This window comes from Schistocerca gregaria, chromosome 5, assembly GCF_023897955.1.
Source record: "Schistocerca gregaria isolate iqSchGreg1 chromosome 5, iqSchGreg1.2, whole genome shotgun sequence".
Taxonomy (NCBI): Eukaryota; Metazoa; Arthropoda; class Insecta; order Orthoptera; family Acrididae; genus Schistocerca; species Schistocerca gregaria.
Genome location: NC_064924.1, coordinates 380,684,035 through 380,694,619, shown reverse-complemented (window position 1 = coordinate 380,694,619; position 10,585 = coordinate 380,684,035). Strand labels below are relative to the sequence as shown.

The 10,585-nt window shown below is 42.9% G+C and overlaps 1 protein-coding gene across 1 annotated transcript in view; it reads left to right on the top strand.

The window, feature by feature from the left end:
* The first annotated feature begins 1,483 nt into the window (after nucleotides 1–1,483).
* Nucleotides 1,484–10,585, top strand: part of LOC126271909 (cytochrome P450 6a2-like) — a 35,808-nt gene continuing 26,706 nt past the window's right edge. Inside the window, exon 1 of the mRNA XM_049974299.1 lies at nucleotides 1,484–2,377. Within this exon, the coding sequence (XP_049830256.1) occupies nucleotides 1,486–2,377 (892 nt within the window). The 5' untranslated portion in view covers nucleotides 1,484–1,485. The remainder of the gene's footprint in view (nucleotides 2,378–10,585) is intronic.

Here is a 10,585-nt window from a genome sequence, read left to right as displayed (position 1 = left end):
GCTCAAAGTCCGTCAACTGCACATACGGTTCACGTCCACGCTGTCGCGGCATGCTACCAGTGTTAAAGACTGCGATGGAGCTCCGTATGCCACGGCAAACTGGCTGACACTGACGGCGGCGGTGCACAAATGCTGCGCAGCTAGCGCCATTCGACGGCCAACACCGCGGTTCCTGGTGTGTCCGCTGTGCCGTGCGTGTGATCATTGCTTGTACAGCCCTCTCGCAGTGTCCGGAGCAAGTATGGTGGGTCTGACACACCGGTGTCAATGTGTTCTTTTTTCCATTTCCAGGAGTGTATTTGGTTCGGGACCTCTGCTGTCTTTACAGCGTATTTTGTGGATCTTTCTCCCAGAGGAAGTCTTTGTTTTTAGCTCTCTTTCCGTTTGTCTATTGGGCAACACGTGGAGTCGTTTTTAACTTCTTTTACTTGTTAATGGTCTTATGTCAAGGGCGCCTATGACCTCAGTTGTCTTTGCTCCCTAAAAAAGAGGAAAAAACTAACTGATGCAGGACGGTTCTGAAGGGAATAATAAAAGTAAGTAAGACGAATAAAAGTCAAGTATTTATTTATGTTTCCACTTTAAAGCGTGGCAGAAAGCAGGTACTTTGTGTGTGTGAGTGTGTGTGTGTGTGTGTGTGTGTGTGTGTGTGTGTGTGTGTGTGTGTGTCTGAATTACGAAGGTACCAACATGCTGTGGTCGTATGTCCCTAGACTTACACACTGCTTAAACTGACTTAAGCTAGCTTAAGCTAAGAGCAACACACACACCCATCCTTGAGGGACTCGAGCCTCCGGCAGGAGGTGCCGCGCAATCCTTGATATGGCGCCTCAAACCGCGTGGCTACTCAGTATACCTGATACTTTGTCCCAAGAAATTTATGGACAGTAAAGATAATTTGTGACTTCTGAAACGTGAATGTGTGATAAAGGATACAATTATCTTAAATCTATATTGAACGATGTAGATACTACCAGTTTAGAAGCAGTTACGTTAAACAATGGCACTGTTTCTAATCCTTTGTTCTGTCTCACGTCCAAGCGCACATGTGTAAGAATGTCCCTTAATCTTAACACATTTCTTGCAACTATTAAGACTGAAAACAGCACAGTAGACTTGCATCATCTACTGTACAACATATCTGCTCAACAAATTGGCTTCGCTCACAACACACGTATTAGCATACATCAGTTTATCCAGACGACATTAGGTACAAAAGAAAAGAGAACTTTATAGGAATCAGCTTCATATCTGTTTTCGCATGTTTGAAAGCTAAGTTATAGTGCAATTAAAGTTCTGATAGAGACATGTACAACTGGGATAGGTAACACTTGTCATTTGTTCTGTTCGCATCATACACTTCACTTTACTGTTGTTTCTAAAGTGTGGTAGTCAAGGGCTTGAACAATGCAGCAAAGCATATAAGTAATTACGTGCTGTCAGGGTAATGTTCTATTCTTTCTTTTTGTTTCTCTAGAAACCAAAATGGCTATCTTCTTCGATTCATGGGGGACTGAAATGTTGGCTCTCCTGACAACTATTTTCGTTATACTTTACGTCACATTTAAAATCAATTATACGTACTGGAAGAAGAAAGGTTTACCATATTTGGAGCCAACTTTCCCTCTGGGCAATGGCTGGAACACGACTCTAATGAGGAAGAACCCTAGCGAGGACCTGCGGGACATCTATTTAGAAACAGATGGCAAGGATGTCGTGGGTATTTACGCATTAAATTACCCTGTCCTCATTGTGCGGGATCCAGAGTTGATCAAAACGATCCTAGTGAAGGATTTCAACCACTTTCCCGACCGGGGCATCTACATCGACGAGGAGACAGATCCCCTGTCAGTACACCTTTTCTTCCTCGGTGGCCCCAAGTGGCGGTCTCTGCGCCAGAAGCTGACACCCACATTCACGTCTGGAAAAATGCGCGCCATGTTCGGTATAGTGCGCGACAACGCACGCATTCTGGTTGACGTCACACCTGTGGGCAGCGTTGTGGAAGTCCGCGAGCTGGTTGCCCGCTACACTACTGACGTCATCGCATCCTGCGCCTTCGGCATCGACATCGACAGCCAGCACAACCCCGAGGCGGAGTTCCGTCAGTGGGGGCGGCGCTTCTTCAAGCCATCCCTGCGTACCTTCTTGACTCTATCTCTGGGCCTCTCCAATCCCAAACTGCGCAAACTGCTGCCTGTACCCTTCACGCCAAAGGATGTCGCAGAGTACTTCACACGCGTCGTTAATGACACAGTCAAACACCGAGAGGAGACAGGTGTCATTAGGAAGGACTTCTTACAGTTGATGATTCAGCTGAAGAACAAAGGATACGTCGATGACAGCTTCTTAATTGAACGGCAGAAGAATGAGGAAGGTAAGTCCTGTTTCTCAGTGTAAATGATGTTAAAAAGAAATTTAAGTGTTAACTCTCTGATTATGTAGACTGTCATTACTAAATGCTTTTGCGCCGTGTTAAGATATCATTATTCTGTTCTGGTGCACATGATATGCAGCAAATGTCTCATTTAACAACATTGGAATTAATGTTGTTGATTACCAACATTACACATGCCACATTTCTTCTTCTAAAGTGGTAATAATTCTCACTCCAATATAGAAGTTGCCAACTAAAGGAATTTAACTACATATCACTCCCTGAAAAGTGACAGTTTCTGAAAAGTGATTGTCCACCAGTTTTTCATATTTTAAGAGCACTCTAATACCTATATGCTGGCTTCATGTTATCTCCCCCTTCTCCATCACCGATGCACTCTACACCTCTTAGTAGGAATAAGTAGTTGGAGGTGTAGATCCATTTTGAAATAGTGATGTAAAATCTTTCTTCATTGTTGGATAGACTATGAGAGACCCATCATGAGCCATATTGCTATTGTTTGCTGTCGTCAGTAACGACATTTCATTCTCCATAGGGCGTCACCTTCGAAAAAGGCTTACTGCATACATGTTCTTTGTTTGGTTTTTAAGAATACAGATAATTGCAAATAACTGCTTAATTTTTTATTTTTTTACTTTTGTTGTCTTTATTATTGTTTCTTTGGTTTAAACTTAATTCAGAATTTCTGAAAATAGCTGGTTCAAATGGCTCTGAGCACTATGGGACTTAACACCTGAGGTCATCAGTCACCTAGAACTTAGAACTACTTAAACCTAACTAACCTAAGGAGATAACACACATCCACGCCCCAGGCAGGATTCGAACCTGCGGCCGTAGCAGTCGCGCGCTTCCGGACGGATGCGCCTAGAACTGCTCGGCCACCTCGGCCGGTAGAATTTCTGACCTGAGCGAATGTAATCACAATAGTTATGAAACATTTGTTTCCTGAAGTTAATCGTACAATCCAATCGAACACCATGTTTAAAAAAGTACGAACTTACATTATGAAGTTGAGTATAAAGAATGAATGGGTAGCAACTACGTAAAGGGGCATAGTCATCTAACATGACAACCAATTTTCGATGCAGTTACTTACTAAACACAAAATCAAAAGCAGTCTTAATTAACTAATCAGGACCTGAAAAACTACTTCTGTTACCTTCAAGACTATTGTAAATCCAAACATTCTAATAGATGACGGTCGTTTCTAAAGCGTGTTAACACTAATATTTTCTCTGCTTGCTTGAGTAATGGATGATGTTTCTTTTCGGAAATGCAACGTCCGGACTTGGCCCACAACTAAGGCAGGGACTAGTATAACACATCTCTAGAAGCTGTACTTGCTAATATCTGTTACCAGTTCGAGTAAGACAATTATGTTTCACACTTCAAGCAAATGGTTATCAGTATTTTCTTACATACAACTTTTCTACTTCAGTAAAGACCAGGATGTCGGACCAAGAAATAGTTTCCTTCGTTTACATTGGTACCAAATATCTTTCCTCATTACAAAACTTATCTAAACTACATATTACTAGAATGAGTACAACAGTTCAAAGCTTCTACAGAAAATGTGCCTGAAACTGCAACAGATAGGAGCATTCCTTTTATGAAAGCATTCAAGATAATATTTCTTTAATTTATAACTTTAATACGTAATTATTAGCTACAAATGAACTATCAACGTTGGCATTTACTATAGTTGTCGCCTAAGATCTAAATGATGACAATTATTGAACTGCATGAAATAAAATCGTCGTAACTTCTGAACGGTTTGCGTTAGGACTTACAAGCTGCACGGTTGGCCGCGGGTCATTATGGGAACAAGTATGCGCATGTGCCTTGTTGTCGTCGGCTATTTGCACGTGAAAACGCTACGGCACAGCGGGTCTGAGCATATAGCGCTTATGGTGGCATGCTACGCGAGCAAGAACAGCTGCACTGCGGCTCAAAGGAAGTTTGCCACCGAGTTCAAGCTCAAGACTACCAGTCCAAGTGTGCTAAAAATCAAAAAAATGATTCGCAAGTTTGAGAGAGCGTGTAGGGCACGTGATGACATTATTAGCAATGTCGGTCGTCCAAAATGGGTTAAAACGCCTGGAAACGTCGAGAAGCCACTCGCTGTGTTTCAAACCAGTCCCAGGAAAACGATCAGATGAGCTGCACGACAGGTGGGAATCAGCTGGGAGACACTGCGACATATTGTTTTTGAAGAAAAAAAAACAAGTTCAAATATGTGTGAAATCTTATGGGACTTAACTGCTAAAGTCATCAGTCCCTAAGCTTACACACTACTTAACCTAAATTATCCTAAGGACAAATACACACACCCATGCCCGAGGGAGGACTCGAACCTCCGCCGGGACCAGCCGCACAGTCCATGACTGCAGCGCCTTAGACCGATTTTTTTTAGTCTCGTTTTGTTTGTTTCCTAGTTCGTTGCATCTTCTCGGGGCGGTCGTCGCAAGACACCCGTTTCAGTTCGTTGTTGATCCATTAACTCAGGTTTTTATTAGAGAGGGCAGCTAACACTCGGACCGAACACACTGAGCTACCGTGCCGGCTTGACCGCTCGGCTAATCCCGCGCGGCTGTTTTTGAAGACCTGCATCTCTTCCCATACATGATTAAAGCCCATCACTCATAAAGCCCTATAGCCATGGTACAGCGGTTGTGTTTCGCAAACGCTATTGTCCATAGAATTGACGAACAGGACTTTGAAGTGAATATCCTTTTGTTTAGCGACGAAGCACATTTTCATTTGGATGGGTTCGTCAATAAGCAAAATTGGTGCATATGGGCGACTGAGAATCCTCATTTCGCGATGGAGAGGTCTCGTCACCCTCAACGAGTGACTGTGTGGTGTGCAATGAGCGGTCACGTAACAATCGATGCGATATTCCTAGATGGCACGGTGACTACCGAACGGTATGTTAAGGTTTTGGAAGATGATTTCTTCCCCATTATTGTAAGTAACCCTGCTTTTGACAAGATGTGGTTCATGCAAGACGGAGCACGACCTCATCGAAGAGGAGAGTGTTTGACGTCCTGGAGAAGCACTTTGGGGACCGGTTTCTGTCTCTGGGGTACTCAGAGGCCACTGTCATCGGCGTCCATTGGCCGCCATATTCTCCTGATCTGAATACAAACGACTCTTTTTATTGGGCTATATTAAAGAAAAGGTGTACTGCAACAAACGCAAAGCCATGCTGAGCTGAAAACAGTCATCAGGAGGTCATCGACAGCCTCGATGTTCCGACACTTAAGAGGGTCATGTAGAATTTCGTTATTCGTCTGCGCACATCGTCATCGCCAATGATGGCAGGCATATCGATCATGGCTTATCTGTAGTGACGTTTACATGTTGAATAAGATGTGTGCACGCCGTATTTTGTAACTAATTTACTTTTTCTTTCATATAGTTTAATAATTGCACACTGTACATAAATTGAAACGCTACTGTCAGACTAACATATTCGAGTAGATGTAGCAGTTAAACATCAGAAATAGAGTTTTTATTAATCATCACGTAACAGAGAAGGAGTATACGTAAAAACTCACTTTCAAATAAATTCAAATAATCTGATAAGATTATAAAAATTTATGAAAGTAAATTTTCTTTCTAAAACACATAAAGTAAAAAGAAAGAAAACTTATTTCCTGTTACGAAACTAAAAGGAACGTTGAATAATCTAGCATTATTACAGCTGAAAAACAGTATATAACTTCCTGTCAGATGATTTCCACGTATTCATACTGTCCAAAGCAAGCTTTGCCTTATCTCAACATGACTATTCGGTTATTTCCAATGCGTAGCAGCCCTGTCGCCTTAAATTTGGTCTCTCATCATCAGATCCGAAGCAAGCTATAATATGGTCTGCTTTGACTCCAAATCCTTCCATCTGAGGCGCTTTAATATTCGTTTTTCGGTATTCACTGCTTCATATAACTGCAATTCTTTCACACTGACTGACTTAGACAATGACTATATGGAGACTAACTTCTCTCTCCCTACGTGCACCAACAGTGAACTCGCCTAAGGTTTTAGCACTTCCCTTGTCTCGCTTTTGGAAGACAAAATTCAAAATTTAATAGTGATTTTCGATCAGAGAAAAATCAGCTGCGGTAGAACTGCAGCAACGGCATGTTTTAGATACAGTTTCATAATAACTTTCACAGTATTTCCTTTATAGTATATACGTAGCCCACTGAAATGTGAGTTGTACAATTATAAACACGCTTAATGTACTGTGTAACTTCATGTAAAAAGAGCATTCCCTGAAAGCTGTTAAACAAGAATGTACAATGAATGTAATATGCGTTTACATTCCAGTGTCTCCTCCTTCACTCCAGGTGACACATTGGGGACAGTTTAGGTTGTAGCTCAGCATGTTGGCACTAGTTAGGGTGACGGGACCTGTTTGGTGTTAATTCTCTCTTTCATGGTGACTTAGTTTCTACCATCACTGGCGCCAGAACCTGCTGTCAAGGGTCAATAAGCTAATGCATCAGTGACTTTGGCAAAGGAGGGATGTTATGCATTGAAACAAATGTGCATTACTAAGTGATTTGACCTCTAGGCTTTACCCATTTGTCCCCACAATTAACAGCTTTGCGTATAATGCAGCATTCCCCTCAAAATTTGGCCATCATTTCAGTGAAACAACGCTGTCGTGTATTCCCTGTTGCTGCCAGCCTCCTACCATTGTGGTGTCTGGTACGAGACTGAGGCTGTGCAGCTGCTCGTATCCTTCATCCGTGCAGGAAACGTTGATGCAGTCTGTCTCCGCTTGCGTGGGCAGGCACTGTGGCTGTGAGTCGTCTCCAATCACACTGCGGCTTGTGAGCTAATGCCCCAAAGATGTTCGGGCTCACATTCGGTTCCACTTCGTCGAATAGTCTTGGCTCAAACTGGTCTAGGGGTTGAACCGAACGTGTCGCATTACATGCCCTAAATTAGACACTTCTGACCCTTTGGTTAAATTTTCTGGCTGTTGGCAAGTTTTCGAAATACAGAGTTAATATCTTATTAGCAGTAATAATATTATCGGGAACTAAATTAACGACCCACAAATGATGTAGGCCACACAGTTGCGATTTGGTTAGAATAACGTTTATTCAGAAAGCTGACTAATAGCGAAACTGATCGTATTTAGAGTTACTGTTACGCTCGAGGGCTTACCCATTTGACACAGTTCGAACATTCACAATCTCATCCCGAAATACAAGGTATATAAGCGATAAGTTACGACTTCACACCAGGCGCGCAGCTGTTCACCGCTCAGAGACTAAGTGTCGCGACACCACACAACGCGAAATTTTCTACGTCGTTTCACTTCCTAGCTGCCTGAAGGCCGACTGTCCGCTTTCGTGTCTCAATTCGAACTGTACCCTTTGGAGTCTCGACTAGAACTTCCCATTATTCGTCTCCGACCGCGCTTTTAGCGCGCCGACATCATCGCTCAACTAACTAGCACAGTTCCCTTTTCTAAAGTCGTCCATCCAATTGTCTACAGCTTACTCTACATTGTGTGTTGTTGTTGTTGTGGTCTTCAGTCCAGAGACTGGTTTGATGCAGCTCTCCATGATACTCTATCCTGTGCAACCCGACTTAATTCGACTACACTCCGTTATCCTTGTTTTGCTTTTGTTGATGTTTATCTTATATCCTCCCTTCAAGGCACCATCCATTCCGTTCAACTGCTCTTCCAAGTCCTTTGCTGTCTCTGACAGATTTACAATGTCATCGGCGAACCTCAAAGTTTTTATTTCTTCTCCTTGAGGCATCAAGGGATCACAAATTTAGCATTGGAGGGCAGCGTGGAGGGTAAAAATTGTAGAGGAGACCAAGAGATGAACACACTAAGCAGATTCAGAAGGATGTAGGTTGCAGTAGGTACTGGGAGATTAAGAAGCTTGCACAGGATAGAGTATCATGGAGAGCTGCATCAAACCAGTCTCAGGACTGAAGACAACAACAACATGGATTTTAATACCTACTCCGAACTTTTCTTTTGTTTCCTTATTGCTTGCTCAATACACTGATCGAATAACATCGAGAATAGGAAAAAACCCTGTCTCACTCCCTTCCCAACCACTGCTTCCCTTTCATACCCCTCGACTCTTATAACTCCCATCTGCTTTCTGTACAAATCGTAAATAGCGTTTCGCTCTCTGTCTTTTATCCCTGCCATCTTCAGAATTTGAAATGGAGTATTCCAATCAACATTGTCAAAAGCTTTCTCTAAGTCTACAAATGCTAGAAACGTAGGTTTGCCGTTCCTTGATGTTTCTTCTAAGATAAGTCGTAGGGTCAGTATTGCCTCACCTGTTCGAACATTTCTACGGAATCCAAATTGATCTTCCCGAGGTCGGCTTCTATCAGTTTTTCCATTCGTCTGTAAATAATTCGCGTTAATATTTTGCAGCTGTGACTTATTACACCGATAGTTCGGTAATTTTCACATCTGTTAACACCTGCTTTCTTTGGGATTGGTATTTCGCCTGTCTCATACGTCTTGCTCACCAGCTGGTAGGGTTTTGTCAGGACAGGCTCTCCCAAGGTTGTCAGTAATTCTAATGGAATACTGTCTACTCCGGGGGCCTTGTTTCGACTCAGGTCTTTCAGTGCTCTGTCAAACTATTCACACGATATCGGATCTACCATTTCATCTTCATCCACATCCTCTTTCATTTCCATAATACTGTCCTCAAGTACATCGCCCTTGTATAGGCCCTCTATATACTCGTTCCACCTTTCTGCTTTCCCTTCTTTGCTTAGAACTGAGTTTCCATCTGAGCTCTTAATATTCATGCAAATGGTTCTCCTTTCTCCAAAGGTCTCTTTATTTTTCTTGTAGGCAGTATCTATCTTGTAAAATGTAAACTTTCACGGCCGGAACTGTCATGATTAATAAAATTCTTTTCCGGGCTATTATGCCGTAATCTGATGGATTTCGCATTGTAAACCAACGTTTCGTCCCCATCTGCGGAGGACATCTTCAAGGGGGTTCGTGGCTTCTGTTAACTTCCGAAACACACACTGTCTCACTACTGACTGCAGCAAATTTTTGTTTTCGAGTGCTCCCGCGCATAGGCGTGACGTCACATGTTTTGAATACGCGAGCGCAATTGGCCGTTGTCGGTTGCCGCCGTCCGCTGTTGCTATCATCCCATGGCGGAAGACTGGTACACATCTTCTTCAGCACCGGCATCCAGATGTCATTCAATTTCACGCCCTCCTCCTTCCTATTAAAATTCCTGGGGTGTTTCATAATCTCTATAGAGTCTCTGTAAAGCCTTTCATGATATCCGCTTGTGGCTGCCAGTACTTGAGTTCTATCAAAATAAATGTGGTGGTCTCCTGACTGCAAAGCGTGTTCCGCAACAGCTGATCTATCAATCTCTCCCCTTCTACAATTGCCCTTGTGCTCTTCTAGTCGTTTTTTGATCGTTCTTTTTGTGGTACCCACATATACCTCCCCACAACTACACGGGATCCTGTAAATTCCTGCTTTTTCCAGCGGTTTACGAGCATCCTTAGCCAATCTCAGGTGTTCTTGTATCTTCCGGGTAGGCTTGTAAATCACCGCGATATTCCGTTTTTTCAATATTTTCCCTATGCGGTCAGTGACGTCCTTAATAGCCCGGAAAAGAATTTTATTAATCATGACAGTTCCGGCCCTGAAAGTTTACATTTTACAATTAGACGCCTCTACGGGGAGGAGATGTCAAGGAATGTGCGACGCATGGAAAATCTCCAGAAGAAGAGAGTGCAGCTTTTGTGTTCACTCACATTTCTGTCTCGTTGCACAGCGGTCGGTGTTATTCCAAAGTTTTTGAGGATTAAGCGACTACGCAGCTCGGCCAAGGCGCAGCGTATTTTCAAACGGACGGAAGACGCTTTACTACGAGAGCGGATTCAACAGACCCGCCGGGACTTGGCAAGCACAAACTGTAAGTTAATATCTCTCCATATTACTATCAGTAATAAATTGTGTAGTGTTGACTGGGATAGAATTGACAGACTGTTGCATGGCGTGATTAGGAACCACATGTTGACAACGTCTAGTAGACAGAGGAAGAAATTTGATAATTTGCATCCTAATCAGACGATCCGCCAGTCAGACGCTTCCCGTACTGTTATCTATTTATCCGAAGACTTGTTATCTGACAATGAGAGATCTGT